The sequence below is a fragment of the Ambystoma mexicanum genome, chromosome 1p (genome assembly GCF_040938575.1).
Source record: "Ambystoma mexicanum isolate Mex_15411 chromosome 1p, UKY_AmexF1_1, whole genome shotgun sequence".
In the NCBI taxonomy this organism is placed as follows: Eukaryota; Metazoa; Chordata; class Amphibia; order Caudata; family Ambystomatidae; genus Ambystoma; species Ambystoma mexicanum.
The window spans coordinates 111,904,467-111,926,905 of record NC_090921.1 but is presented as its reverse complement, the minus strand read 5'-3'; the positions used below and the strand labels follow the sequence as shown (position 1 = coordinate 111,926,905).

The 22,439-nt window shown below is 45.6% G+C and overlaps 1 protein-coding gene across 2 annotated transcripts in view; it reads right to left on the bottom strand.

Moving 5' to 3' along the window:
* The window catches only part of CHRNB1 (cholinergic receptor nicotinic beta 1 subunit), a 189,530-nt gene that overhangs the window by 106,896 nt on the left and 60,195 nt on the right, over positions 1-22,439 (bottom strand). The window contains exon 3 of one of the 2 annotated variants that reach the window (XM_069644480.1): positions 19,115-19,159. The exons of the other annotated variant lie outside the window; for it this stretch is intronic. Within the exon in view, the coding sequence (XP_069500581.1) occupies positions 19,115-19,159 (45 nt within the window). The remainder of the gene's footprint in view (positions 1-19,114; positions 19,160-22,439) is intronic. 2 annotated transcript variants of the gene reach the window in all.

Genomic DNA, 22,439 nt, shown 5'->3' with positions numbered 1-22,439 from the left:
CTTATTGATGGTGTCCCGGGTTCCGATAAGAAAGGTGGAGGTGGAGACATGCTTGCAGAAAAGTGTCAAGAATACCTTTGCTCTGTAAACAGAGTTTTCCATATGGATTATTTGGAATTAATCCTCTATGAGTGCCAGCTCACTCGTCTGTTTTGCATGAATTTGAAGTTTGTGCTTTACCCTGTGTGCCTCTCACACTTTTAAATGGGTCAGTTGCACTATTACAGGGATCGTTTGTTGATCCACTTTGCTTTTGTTTTGATGCACAGTTCAGGGTCAGTTGGGCTTGTTCTCCAAGACTTGTAGGCTGATCCCCTATAAGCCAATAGCATTCAACTTCAGTCCTTGGTGCACTGTCGGTGGATACCCCCTCAATGTCAATCATTTGCCCGTTGCGTTACTATTCGTTATTTACTGTTTGCCGGCCCATCCCCTCTCCCTTCCTCCTCATCTTATTGTGTTTCAGTCCGATGCGCGGAGGATTGGGTTCAGGGCACAGTGGCTGGCAAAATGCCGTTGAGGCCGCCGCCAGCACCAGGAAGAAGAGTTCAGGCAGCCGCGTCGCTTCGCTGCAGCCTTGATGCTGGTCCGCGCTGGAGGGAGGGATTTCTCCACCTCAGAGCACTGTGCGTCTGTGCTCGCTGCAGGGGCTGTTCTCGCCTGGGCTGCAGCAACGACGCTGGGCCCATACCAAAGGCCCGCTCCTCCTGGGCTCCCCGCAGAGGCTTCCCTCACAGCAGGGGCTGTTGCTGTATCCATGTACCTCCTCCGCAGCGGACTCGCCTCATCGCCGATAAAAGGATTCACAGTGACACAGTGTTTTTTAAGATCCTTTCATTGAGAGCCCGCCCGGAGACACACTCGCCTGCTTCAGCCTCCCAACGGTCTCTCTTTGTCACGCGGGACACCCGAACATGAACAAGCTCGGGTCGCCTCACAGCACGAGACCTAAACCACATACAATTCTCTACAATGAGCTTCTGATGCCTTTTTTATGGCATGTGACTTATGATCAGTTTTAGTTTAGAGGAGCTTGGTAAGGCCAACACGCTTATTGGGGTCACATGGGAACAGTATATGTGTGTGTGCTGGGGAGGTGCATGCTGTGGTTTTAAAGGCCAGGGCTTGCCTTAGGCAGTCCTTAAAGCTGGGTTCTGAAGGATGGCATAGGCCATGCCTACCATCTAGGGGCAATCCGTACAGACCACAGAGCCAGCCACATGCATTCTGTCACACCTCATGTGAAAACACTTTAATCTTTCAGATACTGCAAGCCTAACTATAGAGGCTTCTCAGAAACACCCGGTCCTTGGGTTCAACTGCACGCCAAGGAGATAAATGTGTGCTTGACAGAAACGGATGACCTACAAGGAGCTATCTGCGGGGACCATGAACCTGTGGTGAAGAGTGAATCAGGATTCCAGGAGAACAGGCTATGGTTGTTTATGAATATTTGGAGTTTGTGAGCGAACAGTGAATCCTAATTATCACATTTGTAAAACGCCCCGAGGACGGCCCAGAGAGGGCTGAAACACGTGTTGGCGTGTAGTGTTTGTGAATAAACTTTTACAACTAGCAGACGGAGAATATATCTATATATTTGTTACCAGTAGATTCTGAGGGCATATGGATCTTTTCTAAACACCTTCAACGCTAACGTGTGGGGGAGCGCAGCTTGTGAGACATCTCCTAACACTACTACTGTTCCCCTTTGCATCTTATATCATGTATGCTGTTCCAATATATATGCGCCACATCGGCTTCCAATGTTTGTATTTTTAAGCTCTCTGTAACCTCGCCGTGAAGCCTAAGGGTCTGGGCGAGTAATACATATAATAAATAAAATAAATAAATAAATAAATAGGACTTTTACTACCGCAATGGCTGCTGTCAGAAAGCACCAGTGATGGACTTGACTGAGAATTTTTTTCAACTCTGAAGTGAAATGATGCAATTCTGAAATTGACTAATTCACACAAATTCACACTACCAACTACACCTCCTCAGAGGTATCCTTCCTTTCCTCTCCTTCCCCCAGAAGCTCACTGTCTTTAGAGCCCTGGTTCTCTCGAAGCTGGACTACTGTAAAAGCCTCTACCTAAATCTGCTCGCCTCTACTCTCCGCCCTCTGCAACTCATCCAGAACAGGACTGCGAGACTTTTCCTTGGCCTCAAGCCCAGGGACCGTATCTCTCCAGGACTGAAATCACTACACTGGCTCCCAGTGACTGCGAGGATCAAGTTCAAACCCCTCTGCATTGTCCACAAGGCCTTCTGGGGCCTTGGGCCAAAATACCTTCAACTCTCTCTTCCTAAATATCTTCCTTCTCGAGCTCTTCGCTCATCCGTCTCCAACTCCCTCAGGGTCAGCCGCTTCTCCAAACAACGAGTTGGGGGCAGATCTCTCTCTGCTGCAGGGGCCTCCCTCTGGAACAGCCTTCCTGCCTCCCTGAAACTTGAGGAGAACTATCTCCGGTTCCGGAAGCACCTCAAAACCTTCCACTTTGCCTCTGCTTTCTCTCCCCCTCTCCCCTGCTAAATTACTGAAACTGCACTGAATCTGCAACTGGGCCACTCACCGTTCTCGGTCCTTGGCCAGCCACACTCCCCTGCACTGCCTCCCTGGCAACCCCTGCACTGCGGGACTGTGTCTGTAGCCCCCCTTCACAGCACTTGTCTGCACTTACCTCGCACTTGCCACCAGCTGGCCCTTGTTATTTATCCTGTATGCTATAACTCTGTACTGCACTTTTCCCTCTACCTTTCCCCCCTTGCACTTTTCCCTTCCCCTCTACCCTTGCACTTGCGCGATCTGAATGACACCTGGCCTAGTAGGATTGTTGTCCGTCTCCCCTTGTCCACCCTCCCCCCGCCTCGTCGTGCCTTGAAACACTTGTGTATAGGCGCGTTACAAATGCCCTGCGTTACAAATGCCATATCATATCATATATCAAATGCTGTCCTGCAATAATATGTTGACCCTCTGTTCATATTTCCTTGTTTCTAGCCTTTTTCCTTAATCATCTTTCCTTTTTCTATCTTTTTCTATCTTTCCATGATTTGGTTTGCTTTTCTTGTTTTCTTTCATCGCTCCTGCTTTCATTAATTTCTTTTATTATTCTTTCTTTCATTCCCATTTAGAATTACATTTTTCTCCTTTCTCTTTCCTCCTTTGTTTCTAGCTTTATTTCATTCGAGCCTTCAGAACTTCATGCCATGATTCAATGCTCATCTATCTCTGTTTATTTCTTACTTTCTATCTGCCTTTCTTTCTGTTCTTCTCCCTTCATTACACTTTTGCATTGCCCATTTCCTTTTTTTCTTCCTTCTATACCTTTCATCATTCAATTTTTACTTCATTTAACCTTTGCTTTGTTTCTTTCTTCAATCTTTCTTTAGCTTTTGTTATTTCCTTCCATGTGCCAAGCCTCCTTTCATTGAGTATATCTTTCTTACTTACCTTCCTTTGTTCTATGTTTAAATCCTTCTTTGTTTCCAATCATTTTTCATTCTTGCTGTCCTAGTTACATCTTAATACTGCTCCATCCTTTCTTCCTGATTCCTTTCTTTATTTCATTATTTTATTATTTCTTTAACATTCATTGTTTGTGTATGTCTTTGTTTCATTCCATCTATTTTCTGTATTCCTTTTTTTGTTGCTATCTATTCATCTTTCATTTTCATTTGTTCTCTCATTTCCTTTTAAGTTCCATTTATCCATTTATTTGTTGTACTTCTTAATCACAGTCTTTCTCTAACTTCCCTTTTCTTTCTCTTTTCTGCTTCTTTTCTGCCTTCATTTCATTTTGTACTTCTTTACTACATTCTATCTCTTTATTTCATTCCCTCTTTCCATTGTTAATTCTTTCTTCCTTTTTTCCTTCATTCCCCCTTTTCTTCATTCCAACTTTCTTTCCTCTGACATTTTTTGTTTCCTTCATTCCATCCCGTTGTTTTCTTTCTTTCCATTGGTCTTTTCTCTATTCTACCTTTCCTTCTTTGCCATTTTTCTTCATTTCATTTTTGTTTGTTCCACTTTGCGTCTTTCTATTTTTTTCCTTTCGTTATTCCACATTTCCTGCATTCCAATAATCCATTTTTCTTTCATGGGGCCTTAATTATTTTTCTTTCATTCTTTCCATCTATATATCCTTCTTCCTTTCTTCATTCCCACTTTCTCTGTGTTCTTCCTTCTTTCCATTTGTCTTTCTTTCCTTATTCCATCTTATATTCTGTCTGTTTTTCCTTGTTACCTTCTTTATTTTAATTCTTATTTCCATTTCTCCAAAAGGCATCCTTCCAATTATTTCCATGCCTTTCCCATTCTTTTTTCTCTCTTTATTTAATTCCATGTATCCATTTACTGTCTCTTTCTTTCCCTCACTTTCTCTTTTCTTTACATTCTTCCCCACCTCTTTCCTGATAAATAAGGCCCTAATCCTCTAGATCCATCACACCAATTTTCTTCCAGTTATTGTCGTCAGTGTAATTATTTAGTGGATGATGCATTCGAAAATCTGATAAATCAAACTGAATTCCATGCCAATCGTTTTCCATAAAGTTAGAGCACCCTTACTTCCTGTCCTTAACCTTACTGGCTAGAGTAATCACATATAACCCCGTCCCACTAGTGTTATCCAAGTGGCCGCGCTCCTCCAACCTGGAACTAATAATTCGAGCCTCCGTCTTAGTACAGGTTTCGAAGAGTGTGAATACTTGGGTAACACTAGTGGGAGAGGTAGATCCATGAATATTCTGATCATAATGTTTATGGACATGAAGTCAGGTTGGTCTTCCTTTAGGAAAAAAGATTGGCAACGAATTGACTGAATCCTTACAAAAAAGGTAGGCATTCCTACCATCTCGCCCTGGATTGCACTACAAACCTGGCCAATCATTTCTCTTTTACTATTGTAGTTACCCAATTCATGAAGCAGAATAGACGTTAATCATGAAACTCTGCCCCAACTAAACTTCTGAAGATCGACATTTCGTATCTGAAGTTTAGAAAGAATTTCTGATCGTTTGCCCCCAATATTGACACATGGTCTCAAGTGTAGCTTTATAATAAAACTACCTCCGAAAAAATAGGTATCCAGTGATATAGACTGCAGGGAAAATGTCAGCAAGGGGAGACATTTACTTAAACTTGCAACTTTATGTCAGGCTTCGCCCTTGGTAGCTGTGGCAGGTATGGAAACACTAATCAATTCCCTTAAGGATCGGAGGATGCGGTATAGTCCTCAATCAACATGGCTGCCGTCTGTATATCTTTGCACCACTCCCCCCGGAACAGCGCGTTGTATCCGTCCTCCTACTTGAACAGCGCTGCTGTGTGTTCACAGTTACCTCGTATTCTGCTCGCCTTGGATTTCCTTTGGACTTTGTTTTGCTCTTCTTTCGCTCCGTTCCTGTTCGGAGCGCTGCCTTTCAGTTCCCTCTTCAGTTGTCCCTCCGTGTACCGGGTATGCCGTCTTTTCTACTTTGTTCCTCCTCTGCTCTGTTTATTCTGCTGCCCTATATCTTTTTACCTTTCGCCCGGATTATTACTGCGGCTTCTACTTCTCTTATTTGCTTACCTGTCTCTGATTGTTCCGCACCCTCGCGTTCACCACTGCCTTTGTGACTTGTGCTGCCTCTGCCATTCTTTGATCGCCGCGCATCTTCTGCCTTGCTTCGGGGGACAGCAGTCCCTTTCTTTCTGCTAACTACTTTCTTTACATTTTCCTTCTCTTCAAATCTTTCACCTGAACCATCCAGCAGTCTGGTGAACCATTCTGGTATTGTGGCCACGGTCGCCACTATTCCTCTTCAGAAGGCATTTGCGCTCTTGTAGAGCTTGGGACTCTGTGCTAACTTTTCCTGCAAAAGAAGGACTTCATCTCCCAGCATACCATGGAGTGGAATCTGTGTACCCATAAACAGAATGAACTCTTGGAGACATAAATCTACCTGCTCGCCTCAACAACATCAAAAACCCCCTGAATTGAATTACCACTGCATTTACCAGGGTTTTTTGTTGCCGACTGGCTTTTTCCCTGGACTGGGGGTTCGGCTCCTGGGAGTTCTCTGAGATTTGGTTCCTATTCAGTCAAGGTGGCGTCTGAGGGAGCCAGACCATACGTAAACAAAAAGAAGGATAAGAAACAAAAGGAGAAGAAAGACCCAGATACAAGAAAGACAAGAAAGAAGAAACCGACAAACCCAAAGGACAGCTCCTCAGAAGGTCAAGGTGAGGAGGAGGTTTGGGAGGGTAACCCACAGCTGCACAACCTATTAGAACCAAGTCCTTCTCCCAAATATTCTAGGACTGTATATAATAGTAAATAACACTAGTCCTAGGATATGTTGGGGAAGGCTTTTTAGGGTTTAGGAACAAAATCGCCTCACTGGCAACATTTTCCCTGGCGACATTTTCCTATAGAAAATCACCCAACTGAAAAAACATCAGACAAGAATGGAATACATTATACCAAAAAGGTATACTCCTGTTCTTCCCCCTAACCTGTATAAACTCAGGCAGTAATACATATGATCAAATATAAAACACCCAAATGTAAGGATTCTTTACAGGCTGTCAGTATCAAAGGGAAATCATCAATTGCAAAGAATACTCAATTCTAACGCATTTGGGGGAGCTTCCAATTACCATCCAGAAATATTTAGCACCCTGAAACTATTTGAAAATAAACCCAAACCTATACCCAGCAAACTCAACACAATGGATTTGTTACAGGCCATAAACCAATTCTTTGATTACAAAATCAATAAGATTTGGGATGGCCGAACTACCTCAAATCACACCCAACTGGATAGTTGAGCCTTGCTAACTCTACAATTAACTTTGTATCTTATTTTATTTTAATACGGCTCGCATTGGTCTAATAGCTGTCTGGGAGATAGACAGATGCTATTCAGAACTGGATGGGGAACTGACACTACACTATTGGATGTGCAAAAAAGTTATTTGGAATATTGACAAACATCAGGAGACACTTCTAATCATGTTGGATCTCTCCACCTCATTCTATTATGATCGAGAGGCTTCGATCAGTGGCCAGGTTGTTGGATTCCGCAAAATGATGGTTTATATCATTCCTATCTTACCGTAGCAGCACTGGAACTCTGTAATGACTTGTTGATGATTCTAGGGTGTCAGTTTTCATTATTATGCTGAGGACACACAGCTTGATTCCAAACTTTCTGTGGACGACTCACGTGACAAGAATTTAGAAAATATTTTTTTCTCCTTTAAAAGATAGATGCAAGCCCACTGTCTCAGCATCAGTAGTAATAAGAGCGTGTTATTATCTGCACTTGCGCTGAGGGTCACTGCAAACCACCAGCATTAACCATTGAATCTTGGACTGTTCCTCCCCTTCCTCGAGTCAAACCTTAAGCATTCGATTAATCCTAAAGCAGAATATGGAGGTCCAATCCCCACTGTGGGCAGCTCATCCAGCTACCACATCAGGATGACTAGACATATTCACAGATATAGTCACCCCATCTGTCCTAAAGCCATCTAGTCATGACAGAGCTAGAGTGAGCGCATTATTATATGATGCAAAATCTATGCATATGGATGCAACGAGAAGCTCATGAGCTGCATCAAGTTGTCCAGGAAAATGTTACCAGTAATGTTACAAACTCAGCTTTTGGCTCTCACATTATCTCCCTTCTCCAACACCTGTAGTGACTCCATATCCAAGCAGGAATTACGTTCAAAGTTACGGTTCTACCTTCTCCACCAGCCAAGGTGATATGCCCGAATGCCTCGATCACGGATTCTTGAGACATCAGGCAGAGCGATTGCTTGGGTCCTCTTGCCAAGATAAGCTAAGAGTGCCAAAGTGTTAGCTCAGTTCAGCAGGGGGAAAATCATTATGTGCCCAAAGGGCACAGGTCTATAATCTGCGTCATTCCAAACTGCGGCACGGACATAGCCTCGCAAGGTTCCTACTGCACCAGTATAGCATGAAGTATGGAAGGAAAGATGCTGCTCCCATGCGCTCTTAACCTCCAAACCTAAACTGCGACTCTCTCAATACCTGTTGGCCTGGTGGGAACTCTTAATTACAACCAAATGGTCATAAATCAACATATTACAGTATAACAACTGTTGTGTAATGTCCATATGACACAATATATGCAACAAAAGCCGACACATGTCATTCAACCAAAGGTCCTCCTCAGGGCTTTATACTTTTTCTGAATGGGCCGGATTTTGCCCGAGCAATTGATTTAGAAATACATGTTTCAAGATGAAAGTCAACAACTTTGTAAAGAGTATTCCTTTGCGGTTAAGGTTCGTAACATGTCCTGTAATGTTCGGATAAGGAAAAAGTAGCTGTCAGCAAATTCCGAAAAAACAAGCAAGTTGCTTTGTTCAAAAGGTCGCTCAATAATAGTGTGGGCAAAACGCCCACACTCCTGAAGTTGGAGTACGTTGTAAGGTCCTGCTGGACGCGGTATGAGCACTGTTGGCAGGTGCGGCGGCGATCATGCTGTTCTAAATCTGTTCATGCCGTCACCTGTTAAAAAAAAGCTAATGGACATCATTGTGACCCTGCTGGTCTGGAAAGAACGGTAGCGGTAAATCCGCCGCCACTGTTGTTTCCGGACCGACTGATTCCGAGTTCTGCGGGCGGGAGGTGTCACTCCCGCCAGGACTGGCCGGTTTTTCCCACACGGTTACCGCCGGACACGTAATAAGGCCCGTTGTCCCCCAAGCATTTGTCTCGGAGAGTCAATAACAATAATATGCATTCTCTGGGCTCCACTGGCTGCTAACGCTGAAAGGGCCCCGTTCTAAGGCCCTCACTTCTCTCGGGCTTATAACTTGGGCCCCAGGCCATTACCAGCTGGTGAAAGCTGGGGTGAGTGGTATTACTGCTTAAATAGTGATAATTTACATAACACATGACACAAACTAAATATTCTTCTATGTATAAATGAGAGAAAGAGTGGCAGACTTATATAGAGGGTAGTAAGAAAGAATGTTGTTACCGTTAGAACTACTGCCCTATGGAACAGGCTCACTTCAAAGGTGGCCATTGTGTTATTTCATGAAGGAGGAGTGCAAAGACGTTGCTGCCAATTATAGAAAGGGCTTGTGCTTTATTGCTCTCTTTGTCGTATTTACTGACAGGAAGGAAGGTTTGCCTTCCTGTATTAAAAAATGATTGGAAAAATTTCAGTTGGATTTGTCGAACCCTATAATGCATTTTGCATTAGAAAATTGCAGCGATAACTGGATAAAAGATAAAGGCTATGGAGCTTATGCTGTTTTTAGATAAAAAATAAAAAGAGTGTAGGAACAAGAAAACTTAGGAAATATTGAATGATGGGCTCAAAGCAAGAATGATTGGAAGAACAATGGAAAGACTGAAGCAGTGAGACAGAGAAAGAAATAAAGGGAAATTAAGAGACACAGAAACATAAATAGATAAACTGAAAGAGAAAAAGAGAGGGATGAATGAGGGAATGAGGGCAAAAGAGTTCAAATGAGAGTGCAAATGAGAGTGCGAAAGAGGGGGGAAAAAGCATGAAAGGAAGATAGAGAAAGAGAGTGATAGGGAATGAAACAATTAAATGACAGAAGAGAAATTAAAACAATAGAAAGAATAAAGAAAGAGGCATGAAGAAAATAGAAATCATGAAGATGAAATAAAGTTAAAAAAGTAAAGAGGGAAAGGTAGAATAAAGGAAAGAATGGTAAAGAAAGATGAAAAACAAAGCAATAGAAACATTGAAGGAAATAAACGAAAAATGAAGGAAATCTGGAAAGACGAAAAGTTTGACGGGTAAGGGGTGAAAACAAAAGAGTAAAGAGAAAGACAGTATGAGGAAGAGACAGAAAGGAAGGACATGGAAAGTTGAAAGAAAAAAGAAAGAGGGAAGGATAGATGGAATGAGGGGAAGGAAGAAAAGAAGCAAAACCAAATATTACAAATAAAATAAAATATAGAAAAAGAAAAGACAAAAGAAAGGAAGAAGGTGAAAGAAACAAAGAAAGGTGCCAAAAAGGGAGAAACTTGCATAATAGCCTTATGTCTCTACTAACTGTGAATTATTCCATTCTACAATTGTATCATAACACTTCTGAGTTAAAAAAAAAGGTTTTCTATAGTCAAGTCCATTATTGATACACTGTAGCAGAAGCCATTGTTGTCATTGTTGCAGAAAAGGTCCTGCAGGGATGAGTTGAATCCATTATCCATACTTTTTAAAAGGAGCCTTGGCACCATATAAGGCATGTAAGAAACGGCAGCCCCTCAGTGCCACTTGCAGGGCTCATGTTTAGGGCTATTTAACATTGTTTGCAAGTCTGCCAGCGCTCTCCAATGTTTTAGTGCTAATTACTTTTTCCATATCCTCCATCTGTCTCCTCTCTCTTCCGCTCTTTCTCCCTTCTTATTCTTCCCATAACAATTGAAGGCAGCCCAACTGTGAATTCCTTCAAAGCTCGGCTTCAACTTTACTTACTTGCTAAAGAGGGAGCTCCCCCTACCCTCTCTGCATCCTCCCTACCGGACCCCACTGCCACCTCCCGAGAGGCTAAATAATGTAATTTAGTATATTTTAAAAGTTCTGCTCTTCAGGTTAAAGCACTGCCCATTTAGGTTAATGCTACCTTTGTAAGTCACCTGTTTCCTTATACATGTTATTTTCTGTTTGTTTTGTTTTCGTCCCTGGTATATGTCCCACTTTTTTTCACGCTCATTAATTGGCTCACCCCTCGTTCTCATCTTTGTGCAATTGTACCAGCACCCTTCGTGGGAATGCTTCTGCCATCTGTAAATGTGTTATTGTAAGGCACTTCTGATCGAAATTGACATTCCTGTTCTTCAAATAAATACAAAATACAAATACTACAATCTGAAAAGTATGTGAAAACTGTGATGTGTGCTTCTCAGAGCGGCCAGTGGTGAGAGGGATAGAAGGCTTCCCGTTTGGGAGCAGAGTAGTCTCATGGAAGCATGAGGCTAGTTAATTCCGGGCAGTGAACAATGTAAATGAAGCGGGGATTATTATGCAAAGGATGAGGTTTGTAGATAATGCTGTTGTGTGCGAGTGGGAAGGTGGTGCAGGAGATTGTGGGTAGAGTGGTATCCTATTCTGACGTATAATGAAATGCAAGTCAAGTCCTCAGAAGAGATATAGGGTATAATACGCCCCGTCATTACTGAGTGTTCCCATAAGGTAATGCAAGGCACCCAAGGAGATTTGGGTAGAAAGAGCACTGTCATTACTGAGTGTTCCTATAACATAAGGCACCCAAGGAGATTTGGGTAGAAAGAGCACCGTCATTACTGAGTGTTCCCATAACATAAGGCACCCAAGGAGATTTGGGTAGAAAGAGCACCGTCATTACTGAGTGTTCCCATAAGGCAAGGCAAGGCACCCAAGGAGATTTGGGTAGAAAGAGCACCGTCATTACTGAGTGTTCCTATAACATAAGGCACCCAAGGAGATTTGGGTAGAAAGAGCACCGTCATTACTGAGTGTTCCTATAACATAAGGCACCCAAGAAGATTTGGGTAGAAAGAGCACCGTCATTACTGAGTGTTCCCATAACATAAGGCACCCAAGGAGATTTGGGTAGAAAGAGCACCGTCATTACTGAGTGTTCCCATAAGGCAAGGCAAGGCACCCAAGGAGATTTGGGTAGAAAGAGCACTGTCATTACTGAGTGTTCCTATAACATAAGGCACCCAAGGAGATTTGGGTAGAAAGAGCACCCGTCATTACTGAGTGTTCCCATAAGGTAATGCAAGGCACCCAAGGAGATTTGGGTAGAAAGAGCACCGTCATTACTGAGTGTTCCCATAAGGCAAGGCAAGGCACCCAAGGAGATTTGAGTAGAAAGAGCACTGTCATTACTGAGTGTTCCTATAACATAAGGCACCCAAGGAGATTTGGGTAGAAAGAGCACCGTCATTACTGAGTGTTCCCATAACATAAGGCACCCAAGGAGATTTGGGTAGAAAGAGCACCGTCATTACTGAGTGTTCCCATAAGGCAAGGCAAGGCACCCAAGGAGATTTGGGTAGAAAGAGCACTGTCATTACTGAGTGTTCCCATAACATAAGGCACCCAAGGAGATTTGGGTAGAAAGAGCACCGTCATTACTGAGTGTTCCCATAAGGCAAGGCAAGGCACCCAAGGAGATTTGGGTAGAAAGAGCACTGTCATTACTGAGTGTTCCTATAACATAAGGCACCCAAGGAGATTTTGGTAGAAAGAGCACTGTCATTACTGAGTGTTCCTATAACATAAGGCACCCAATGAGATTTGGGTAGAAAGAGCACCGTCATTAGTGAGTGTTCCCATAAGGCAAGGCAAGGCACCCAAGGAGATTTGGGTAGAAAGAGCACTGTCATTACTGAGTGTTCCTATAACATAAGGCACCCAAGGAGATTTGGGTAGAAAGAGCACTGTCATTACTGAGTGTTCCTATAACATAAGGCACCCAAGGAGATTTGGGTAGAAAGAGCACCGTCATTATTGAGTGTTCCCATAAGGTAATGCAAGGCACCCAAGGAGATTTGGGTAGAAAGAGCACTGTCATTACTGAGTGTTCCTATAACATAAGGCACCCAAGGAGATTTGGGTAGAAAGAGCACTGTCATTATTGAGTGTTCCCATAAGGTAATGCAAGGCACCCAAGGTGATTTGGGTAGAAAGAGCACTGTCATTACTGAGTGTTCCTATAACATAAGGCACCCAAGGAGATTTGGGTAGAAAGAGCACCGTCATTACTGAGTGTTCCCATAAGGCAAGGCAAGGCACCCAAGGAGATTTGGGTAGAAAGAGCACTGTCATTACTGAGTGTTCCTATAACATAAGGCACCCAAGGAGATTTGGGTAGAAAGAGCACTGTCATTACTGAGTGTTCCTATAACATAAGGCACCCAAGGAGATTTGGGTAGAAAGAGCACCGTCATTACTGAGTGTTCCCATAAGGCAAGGCAAGGCACCCAAGGAGATTTGAGTAGGAAGAGCACTGTCATTACTGAGTGTTCCTATAACATAAGGCACCCAAGGAGATTAGGGTAGAAAGAGCACCGTCATTACTGAGTGTTCCCATAACATAAGGCACCCAAGGAGATTTGGGTAGAAAGAGCACCATCATTACTGAGTGTTCCCATAAGGCAAGGCAAGGCACCCAAGGAGATTTGGGTAGAAAGAGCACTGTCATTACTGAGTGTTCCTATAACATAAGGCACCCAAGGAGATTTGGGTAGAAAGAGCACTGTCATTACTGAGTGTTCCTATAACATAAGGCACCCAAGGAGATTTGGGTAGAAAGAGCACCGTCATTACTGAGTGTTCCCATAAGGCAAGGCAAGGCACCCAAGCAGATTTGGGTAGAAAGAGCACTGTCATTACTGAGTGTTCCTATAACATAAGGCACCCAAGGAGATTTGGGTAGAAAGAGCACCGTCATTACTGAGTGTTCCCATAAGGCAAGGCAAGGCACCCAAGGAGATTTGAGTAGGAAGAGCACTGTCATTACTGAGTGTTCCTATAACATAAGGCACCCAAGGAGATTTGGGTAGAAAGAGCACTGTCATTACTGAGTGTTCCTATAACATAAGGCACCCAAGGAGATTTGGGTAGAAAGAGCACCGTCATTACTGAGTGTTCCCATAAGGCAAGGCAAGGCACCCAAGGAGATTTGGGTAGAAAGAGCACTGTCATTACTGAGTGTTCCTATAACATAAGGCACCCAAGGAGATTTGGGTAGAAAGAGCACCCGTCATTACTGAGTGTTCCCATAAGGTAATGCAAGGCACCCAAGGAGATTTGGGTAGAAAGAGCACTGTCATTACTGAGTGTTCCCATAAGGCAAGGCAAGGCACCCAAGGAGATTTGGGTAGAAAGAGCACTGTCATTACTGAGTGTTCCTATAACATAAGGCACCCAAGGAGATTTGGGTAGAAAGAGCACTGTCATTACTGAGTGTTCCTATAACATAAGGCACCCAAGGAGATTTGGGTAGAAAGAGCACCGTCATTACTGAGTGTTCCCATAAGGCAAGGCAAGGCACCCAAGGAGATTTGGGTAGAAAGAGCACTGTCATTACTGAGTGTTCCTATAACATAAGGCACCCAAGGAGATTTGGGTAGAAAGAGCACCCGTCATTACTGAGTGTTCCCATAAGGTAATGCAAGGCACCCAAGGAGATTTGGGTAGAAAGAGCACCCGTCATTACTGAGTGTTCCCATAAGGCAAGGCAAGGCACCCAAGGAGATTTGAGTAGAAAGAGCACTGTCATTACTGAGTGTTCCTATAACATAAGGCACCCAAGGAGATTTGGGTAGAAAGAGCACCCGTCATTACTGAGTGTTCCCATAAGGTAATGCAAGGCACCCAAGGAGATTTGGGTAGAAAGAGCACCGTCATTACTGAGTGTTCCCATAACATAAGGCACCCAAGGAGATTTGGGTAGAAAGAGCACCGTCATTACTGAGTGTTCCCATAAGGCAAGGCAAGGCACCCAAGGAGATTTGGGTAGAAAGAGCACTGTCATTACTGAGTGTTCCTATAACATAAGGCACCCAAGGAGATTTGGGTAGAAAGAGCACTGTCATTACTGAGTGTTCCTATAACATAAGGCACCCAAGGAGATTTGGGTAGAAAGAGCACCGTCATTACTGAGTGTTCCCATAAGGCAAGGCAAGGCACCCAAGGAGATTTGGGTAGAAAGAGCACTGTCATTACTGAGTGTTCCTATAACATAAGGCACCCAAGGAGATTTTGGTAGAAAGAGCACTGTCATTACTGAGTGTTCCTATAACATAAGGCACCCAATGAGATTTGGGTAGAAAGAGCACCGTCATTAGTGAGTGTTCCCATAAGGCAAGGCAAGGCACCCAAGGAGATTTGGGTAGAAAGAGCACTGTCATTACTGAGTGTTCCTATAACATAAGGCACCCAAGGAGATTTGGGTAGAAAGAGCACTGTCATTACTGAGTGTTCCTATAACATAAGGCACCCAAGGAGATTTGGGTAGAAAGAGCACTGTCATTACTGAGTGTTCCTATAACATAAGGCACCCAAGGAGATTTGGGTAGAAAGAGCACCCGTCATTACTGAGTGTTCCCATAAGGTAATGCAAGGCACCCAAGGAGATTTGGGTAGAAAGAGCACTGTCATTACTGAGTGTTCCCATAAGGCAAGGCAAGGCACCCAAGGAGATTTGGGTAGAAAGAGCACCGTCATTAGTGAGTGTTCCCATAAGGCAAGGCAAGGCACCCAAGGAGATTTGGGTAGAAAGAGCACTGTCATTACTGAGTGTTCCTATAACATAAGGCACCCAAGGAGATTTGGGTAGAAAGAGCACTGTCATTACTGAGTGTTCCTATAACATAAGGCACCCAAGGAGATTTGGGTAGAAAGAGCACCCGTCATTACTGAGTGTTCCCATAAGGTAATGCAAGGCACCCAAGGAGATTTGGGTAGAAAGAGCACTGTCATTACTGAGTGTTCCCATAAGGCAAGGCAAGGCACCCAAGGAGATTTGGGTAGAAAGAGCACTGTCATTACTGAGTGTTCCTATAACATAAGGCACCCAAGGAGATTTGGGTAGAAAGAGCACTGTCATTACTGAGTGTTCCTATAACATAAGGCACCCAAGGAGATTTGGGTAGAAAGAGCACCGTCATTACTGAGTGTTCCCATAAGGCAAGGCAAGGCACCCAAGGAGATTTGGGTAGAAAGAGCACTGTCATTACTGAGTGTTCCTATAACATAAGGCACCCAAGGAGATTTGGGTAGAAAGAGCACCCGTCATTACTGAGTGTTCCCATAAGGTAATGCAAGGCACCCAAGGAGATTTGGGTAGAAAGAGCACCGTCATTACTGAGTGTTCCCATAAGGTAATGCAAGACACCCAAGGAGATTTGGGTAGAAATAGCACTGTCATTACTGAGTGTTCCTATAACATAAGGCACCCAAGGAGATTTGGGTAGAAAGAGCACTGTCATTACTGAGTGTTCCTATAACATAAGGCACCCAAGGAGATTTGGGTAGAAAGAGCACCCGTCATTACTGAGTGTTCCCATAAGGTAATGCAAGACACCCAAGGAGATTTGGGTAGAAAGAGCACTGTCATTACTGAGTGTTCCTATAACATAAGGCACCCAAGGAGATTTGGGTAGAAAGAGCACTGTCATTACTGAGTGTTCCTATAACATAAGGCACCCAAGGAGATTTGGGTAGAAAGAGCACCGTCATTATTGAGTGTTCCCATAAGGTAATGCAAGGCACCCAAGGAGATTTGGGTAGAAAGAGCACTGTCATTACTGAGTGTTCCTATAACATAAGGCACCCAAGGAGATTTGGGTAGAAAGAGCACCGTCATTATTGAGTGTTCCCATAGGTAATGCAAGGCACCCAAGGAGATTTGGGTAGAAAGAGCACCGTCATTATTGAGTGTTCCCATAAGGTAATGCAAGGCATCCAAGGAGATTTGGGTAGAAAGAGCACTGTCATTACTGAATGTTCCCATAAGGCAAGGCAAGATCGCTGAGATTTGGTAGAAAGAGCACCGTCATTACTGAGTGTTCCCATAAGGCAAGGCAAGACCGCTGAGATTTGGTAGAAAGAGCACCGTCATTACTGAGTGTTCCCATAAGGCAAGGCAAGATCGCTGAGATTTGGTAGAAAGAGCACCGTCATTACTGAGTGTTCCCATAAGGCAAGGCAAGATCGCTGAGATTTGGTAGAAAGAGCACCGTCATTACTGAGTGTTCCCATAAGGCAAGGCAAGATCGCTGAGATTTGGGTAGAAAGAGCACCGTCATTATTGAGTGTTCCCATAAGGTAATGCAAGGCACCCAAGGAGATTTGGGTAGAAAGAGCACCGTCATTATTGAGTGTTCCCATAAGGTAATGCAAGGCATCCAAGGAGATTTGGGTAGAAAGAGCACTGTCATTACTGAATGTTCCCATAAGGCAAGGCAAGATCGCTGAGATTTGGTAGAAAGAGCACCGTCATTACTGAGTGTTCCCATAAGGCAAGGCAAGACCGCTGAGATTTGGTAGAAAGAGCACCGTCATTACTGAGTGTTCCCATAAGGCAAGGCAAGATCGCTGAGATTTGGTAGAAAGAGCACCGTCATTACTGAGTGTTCCCATAAGGTAAGTTCCTAAAGGAGATGTGGGTAGAATGAGAACCATCATTACTGAGTGTTCTCATACAGTTAGGCCCCAGAGGAGATTTGGCTAGAAAGAGCTCCATCATTACAGAGTCTTCCCATACAGTTAGGCCCCAGAGGTGATTTTCGGTAGAATGAGCACCCTCATTACTGAATGTTCCCATAAGTTAAGGCCCCAGAGAAGATTTGAGTAGAACGAGCAGCATCATTACTGAGTGTTCCCATACAGCAAGGCCTCAGAGGAGATTTGAGGGCCGAATCTGGATCATCACTGTTGAGTATTTTTCTGCACTGCTGCATAATGTAAGACACAGACTCACAGACTTGCATCATTGTTGTGGAACATCAAACCCTTCAACCCAGATGTAGCTCTGCGCCCTTCACCGTGCCCTTCCCCATATGGCTCGTAAAGTGCTGGGATCCTTCTCGAAGTTGGTCTGTGCTCAATAAAAACCCCAATAACAATAACAATTACAGAGATTGTGGATAGAATCATGATAATGGCCGATTGTTATCCTGTGCTGTAGCATCTCAGAGGAGATGGGGTGTAGAATGAGGGCTATCATTGCCGAGTGTTTTCTTATGCTGATGCAGAGTAGAAGGCAGGTTTTAAGAGAATACTGTGAATAGAGTGACGATTATGATTGCTTAGTCTTTTCCTTGCTACTGCATTATGCAAGACAACGTGATTGTGAGTAGAATGAGGATTATCGTTGTAGATTGTTTTCCTGTGGTGCTGCATAATGCAAAACACGGCCTCAGCGTAGATAGTGGGAGGAATGATGATTGTGGCTAAGTGTTTCCCTGTGCTGGTGTATAATACAAGGCAAGGCCTGCATGGAGATTGTGGGTAGAATGGGAATCATCATTGCCGAGCGTTTCCCTGTGCTGGTGCATAAGGCACGAAAAGACCTCGGTGGAGATTGTGGGTAGAATGGGAATCATCGTTGCCAAGTGTTTCCCTGTGCTGGGGCATAATGCAGGGCAAGACCTCGGTGGAGATTGTGGGTAGAATGGGAATCATCATTGCCAAGTGTTCCCCTGTGCTGGTGCATAATGCAAGCCAAGACCTCAGTGGAGATTCTGGGTAGAATGGGAATCACCATTGCCAAATGTTTTCCTGTGCTGGGGCATAATGCAGGGCAAGACCTCGGTGGAGATTGTGGGTAGAATGGGAATCATCGTTGCCAAGTGTTTCCCTGTGCTGGGGCATAATGCAGGGCAAGACCTCGGTGGAGATTGTGGGTAGAATGGGAATCACCATTGCCAAATGTTTTCCTGTGCTGGTGCATAATGCACAGAAAGACCTCAGTGGAGATTGTGGGTAGAATGGAATCATCACTGCCAAGCGTTTCCCTGTGCTGGTGCATAATGCAAGGCAACACCTGTGCGGAGATTGTGGGTAGAATGGAATCATCACTGCCAAGCGTTTCCCTGTGCTGGTGCATAATGAAAGGCAACACCTCGTTCGAGATTGTGGGTAGAATGGAATCATCACTGGCAAGCATTTCCCTGTGCTGGTGCATAATGAAAGGCAACACCTCGGTGGAGATTGTAGGTAGTATGGAATCATCACTGGCAAGCATTTCCCTGTGCTGGTACATAATGAAAGGCAACACTTCAGCAGAGATTGTGGTTAGAAAGGAATTATCACTGCCGAGCGTTTCCCTGTGCTGGTGCATAATGCAAGGAAAACACCTCGGTGGAGATTGTGGGTAGAGGGGAATCATCACTGCCAAGCATTTCCCTGTGCTGGTGCATAATGAAAGGCAACACCTCGGTAGAATGGGAAGCAACATTGCGTAATGTTCCCTGTGGAGCTGTATGATATGAGCACATGTGCAGAGTAGATTTTGGCAATACAGGTGTGGGGGGGTCATCATTGGTGGGTAGTAGCTTGTGCTTCTCTGGTGAAGGACACATCACACTGTGAATCTTATACCTACCAGGTTTAAGTAGACCTTCGTGGTGAGTTCCTCATTTTTCTCATTCTGTAAGAAGAATTTGAAAACAAATGAGAAACACATTGTTTGCAAAAAAGGTACATCAAGGTTAAATAGCTCTGTGGGGCTCTGAACATGGGTCTACTTATGCATCTCATACTCTAGCACGTACATTACTCCAGCAGGGGGACATTCCACAGCGCTCAGAACACTGGACACAGCTGTGCTAGCCTAGGCCCTGGGCCTGCACACAGCCCAAGCAATGCACAGCAATCCTAAACTGGACACAGCTGTGCTAGCCTAGGCCCTGTGCCTGCACACAGCCCAAGCAATGCACAGCAATCCTAAACTGGACACAGCTGTGCTAGCCAAGGCCCTGGGCCTGCACACAGCCCAAGCAATGCCCAGCAATCCTAAACTGGACACAGCTGTGCTAGCCAAGGCCCTGGGCCTGCACACAGCCCAAGCAATGCACAGAAATCCTAAACTGGACACAGCTGTGCTAGCCTAGGCCCTGGGTCTGCACACAGCCCAAGCAATGCACAGCAATCCTAAACTGGACACAGCTGTGCTAGCCAAGGCCCTGGTCCTGCACACAGCCCAAGCAATGCCCAGCAATCCTAAACTGGACACAGCTGTTCTAGCCTAGGCCCTGGGCCTGCACACAGCCCAAGCAATGCCCAGCAATCCTAAACTGGACACAGCTGTGCTAGCCTAGGCCCTGGGCCTGCACACAGCCCAAGCAATGCACAGCAATCCTAAACTGGACACAGCTGTGCTAGCCAAGGCCCTGGGCCTGCACACAGCCCAAGCAATGCACAGCAATCCTAAACTGGACACAGCTGTGCTAGCCAAGGCCCTGGGCCTGCACACAGCCCAAGCAATGCACAGCAATCCTAAACTGGACACAGCTGTGCTAGCCAAGGCCCTGGGCCTGCACACAGCCCAAGCAATGCACAGCAATCCTAAACTGGACACAGCTGTGCTAGCCAAGGCCCTGGGTCTGCACATAGCCCAAGCAATGCACAGCAATCCTAAACTGGACACAGCTGTGCTAGCCTAGGCCCTGGGCCTGCACACAGCCCAAGCAATGCACAGCAATCCTAAACTGGACACAGCTGTGCTAGCCAAGGCCCTGGGCCTGCACACAGCCCAAGCAATGCACAGCAATCCTAAACTGGACACAGCTGTGCTAGCCAAGGCCCTGGGTCTGCACATAGCCCAAGCAATGCACAGCAATCCTAAACTGGACACAGCTGTGCTAGCCTAGGCCCTGGGCCTGCACACAGCCCAAGCAATGCACAGCAATCCTAAACTGGACACAGCTGTGCTAGCCAAGGCCCTGGGCCTGCACACAGCCCAAGCAATGCACAGCAATCCTAAACTGGACACAGCTGTGCTAGCCAAGGCCCTGGGCCTGCACACAGCCCAAGCAATGCACAGCAATCCTAAACTGGACACAGCTGTGCTAGCCAAGGCCCTGGGTCTGCACATAGCCCAAGCAATGCACAGCAATCCTAAACTGGACACAGCTGTGCTAGCCTAGGCCCTGGGCCTGCACACAGCCCAAGCAATGCACAGCAATCCTAAACTGGACACAGCTGTGCTAGCCAAGGCCCTGGGCCTGCACACAGCCCAAGCAATGCACAGCAATCCTAAACTGGACACAGCTGTGCTAGCCAAGGCCCTGGGTCTGCACATAGCCCAAGCAATGCACAGCAATCCTAAACTGGACACAGCTGTGCTAGCCTAGGCCCTGGGCCTGCACACAGCCCAAGCAATGCACAGCAATCCTAAACTGGACACAGCTGTGCTAGCCAAGGCCCTGGGCCTGCACACAGCCCAAGCAATGCACAGCAATCCTAAACTGGACACAGCTGTGCTAGCCAAGGCCCTGGGTCTGCACACAGCCCAAGCAATGCACAGCAATCCTAAACTGGACACAGCTGTGCTAGCCTAGGCCCTGGGCCTGCACACAGCCCAAGCAATGCACAGCAATCCTAAACTGGACACAGCTGTGCTAGCCAAGGCCCTGGGCCTGCACACAGCCCAAGCAATGCACAGCAATCCTAAACTGGACACAGCTGTGCTAGCCAAGGCCCTGGGCCTGCACACAGCCCAAGCAATGCACAGCAATCCTAAACTGGACACAGCTGTGCTAGCCAAGGCCCTGGGTCTGCACATAGCCCAAGCAATGCACAGCAATCCTAAACTGGACACAGCTGTGCTAGCCTAGGCCCTGGGCCTGCACACAGCCCAAGCAATGCACAGCAATCCTAAACTGGACACAGCTGTGCTAGCCAAGGCCCTGGGCCTGCACACAGCCCAAGCAATGCACAGCAATCCTAAACTGGACACAGCTGTGCTAGCCAAGGCCCTGGGTCTGCACATAGCCCAAGCAATGCACAGCAATCCTAAACTGGACACAGCTGTGCTAGCCTAGGCCCTGGGCCTGCACACAGCCCAAGCAATGCACAGCAATCCTAAACTGGACACAGCTGTGCTAGCCAAGGCCCTGGGCCTGCACACAGCCCAAGCAATGCACAGCAATCCTAAACTGGACACAGCTGTGCTAGCCTAGGCCCTGGGCCTGCACACAGCCCAAGCAATGCACAGCAATCCTAAACTGGACACAGCTGTGCTAGCCAAGGCCCTGGGCCTGCACACAGCCCAAGCAATGCACAGCAATCCTAAACTGGACACAGCTGTGCTAGCCAAGGCCCTGGGTCTGCACATAGCCCAAGCAATGCACAGCAATCCTAAACTGGACACAGCTGTGCTAGCCAAGGCCTGGGAGCTACAAAGAGCTCAAACAATGCCCATCAATTCCGCCTTTCATAAACTCCTGCTAGCCTAGGCCTGGGGCTTACAAACAGCTCCAGCAATACACAGCACTCCTCCAATGCTCGACCAATGCCCAGACTAGATAAGTGTGACATATGCTGCTATTTCAGTGCCTGGATCCTCACAAGTCTCAAATCATGGCCCGCCATTTCTCAATCTAGCGGAACTTCACCTAAAGAACTCTCCTATCTCTGGGCAAAGAGGGGTCACAGGGTCACCAGGATTTCCCAAATATCTCCCCGTGCCCCTGCAATTTCGGCCTCTCGTCTTTTGTGTCCTGCCTTCCGTAGCCCTGATTTCTTATGCAGGGTCACGCCAATGAATCACTTGCCCAATGTGGGAAGGGGGCGCCAATCAAATCGCCCCGTTAACACCCAGTCATATTATCAGTGGAAAAAACATCTATTGAAAAATAGCGTAAAAAAGATAGTTTTTTAAAATTGCGTTGCAAATAATTCGTACTATTGTGCTAGGCCTTGATCAT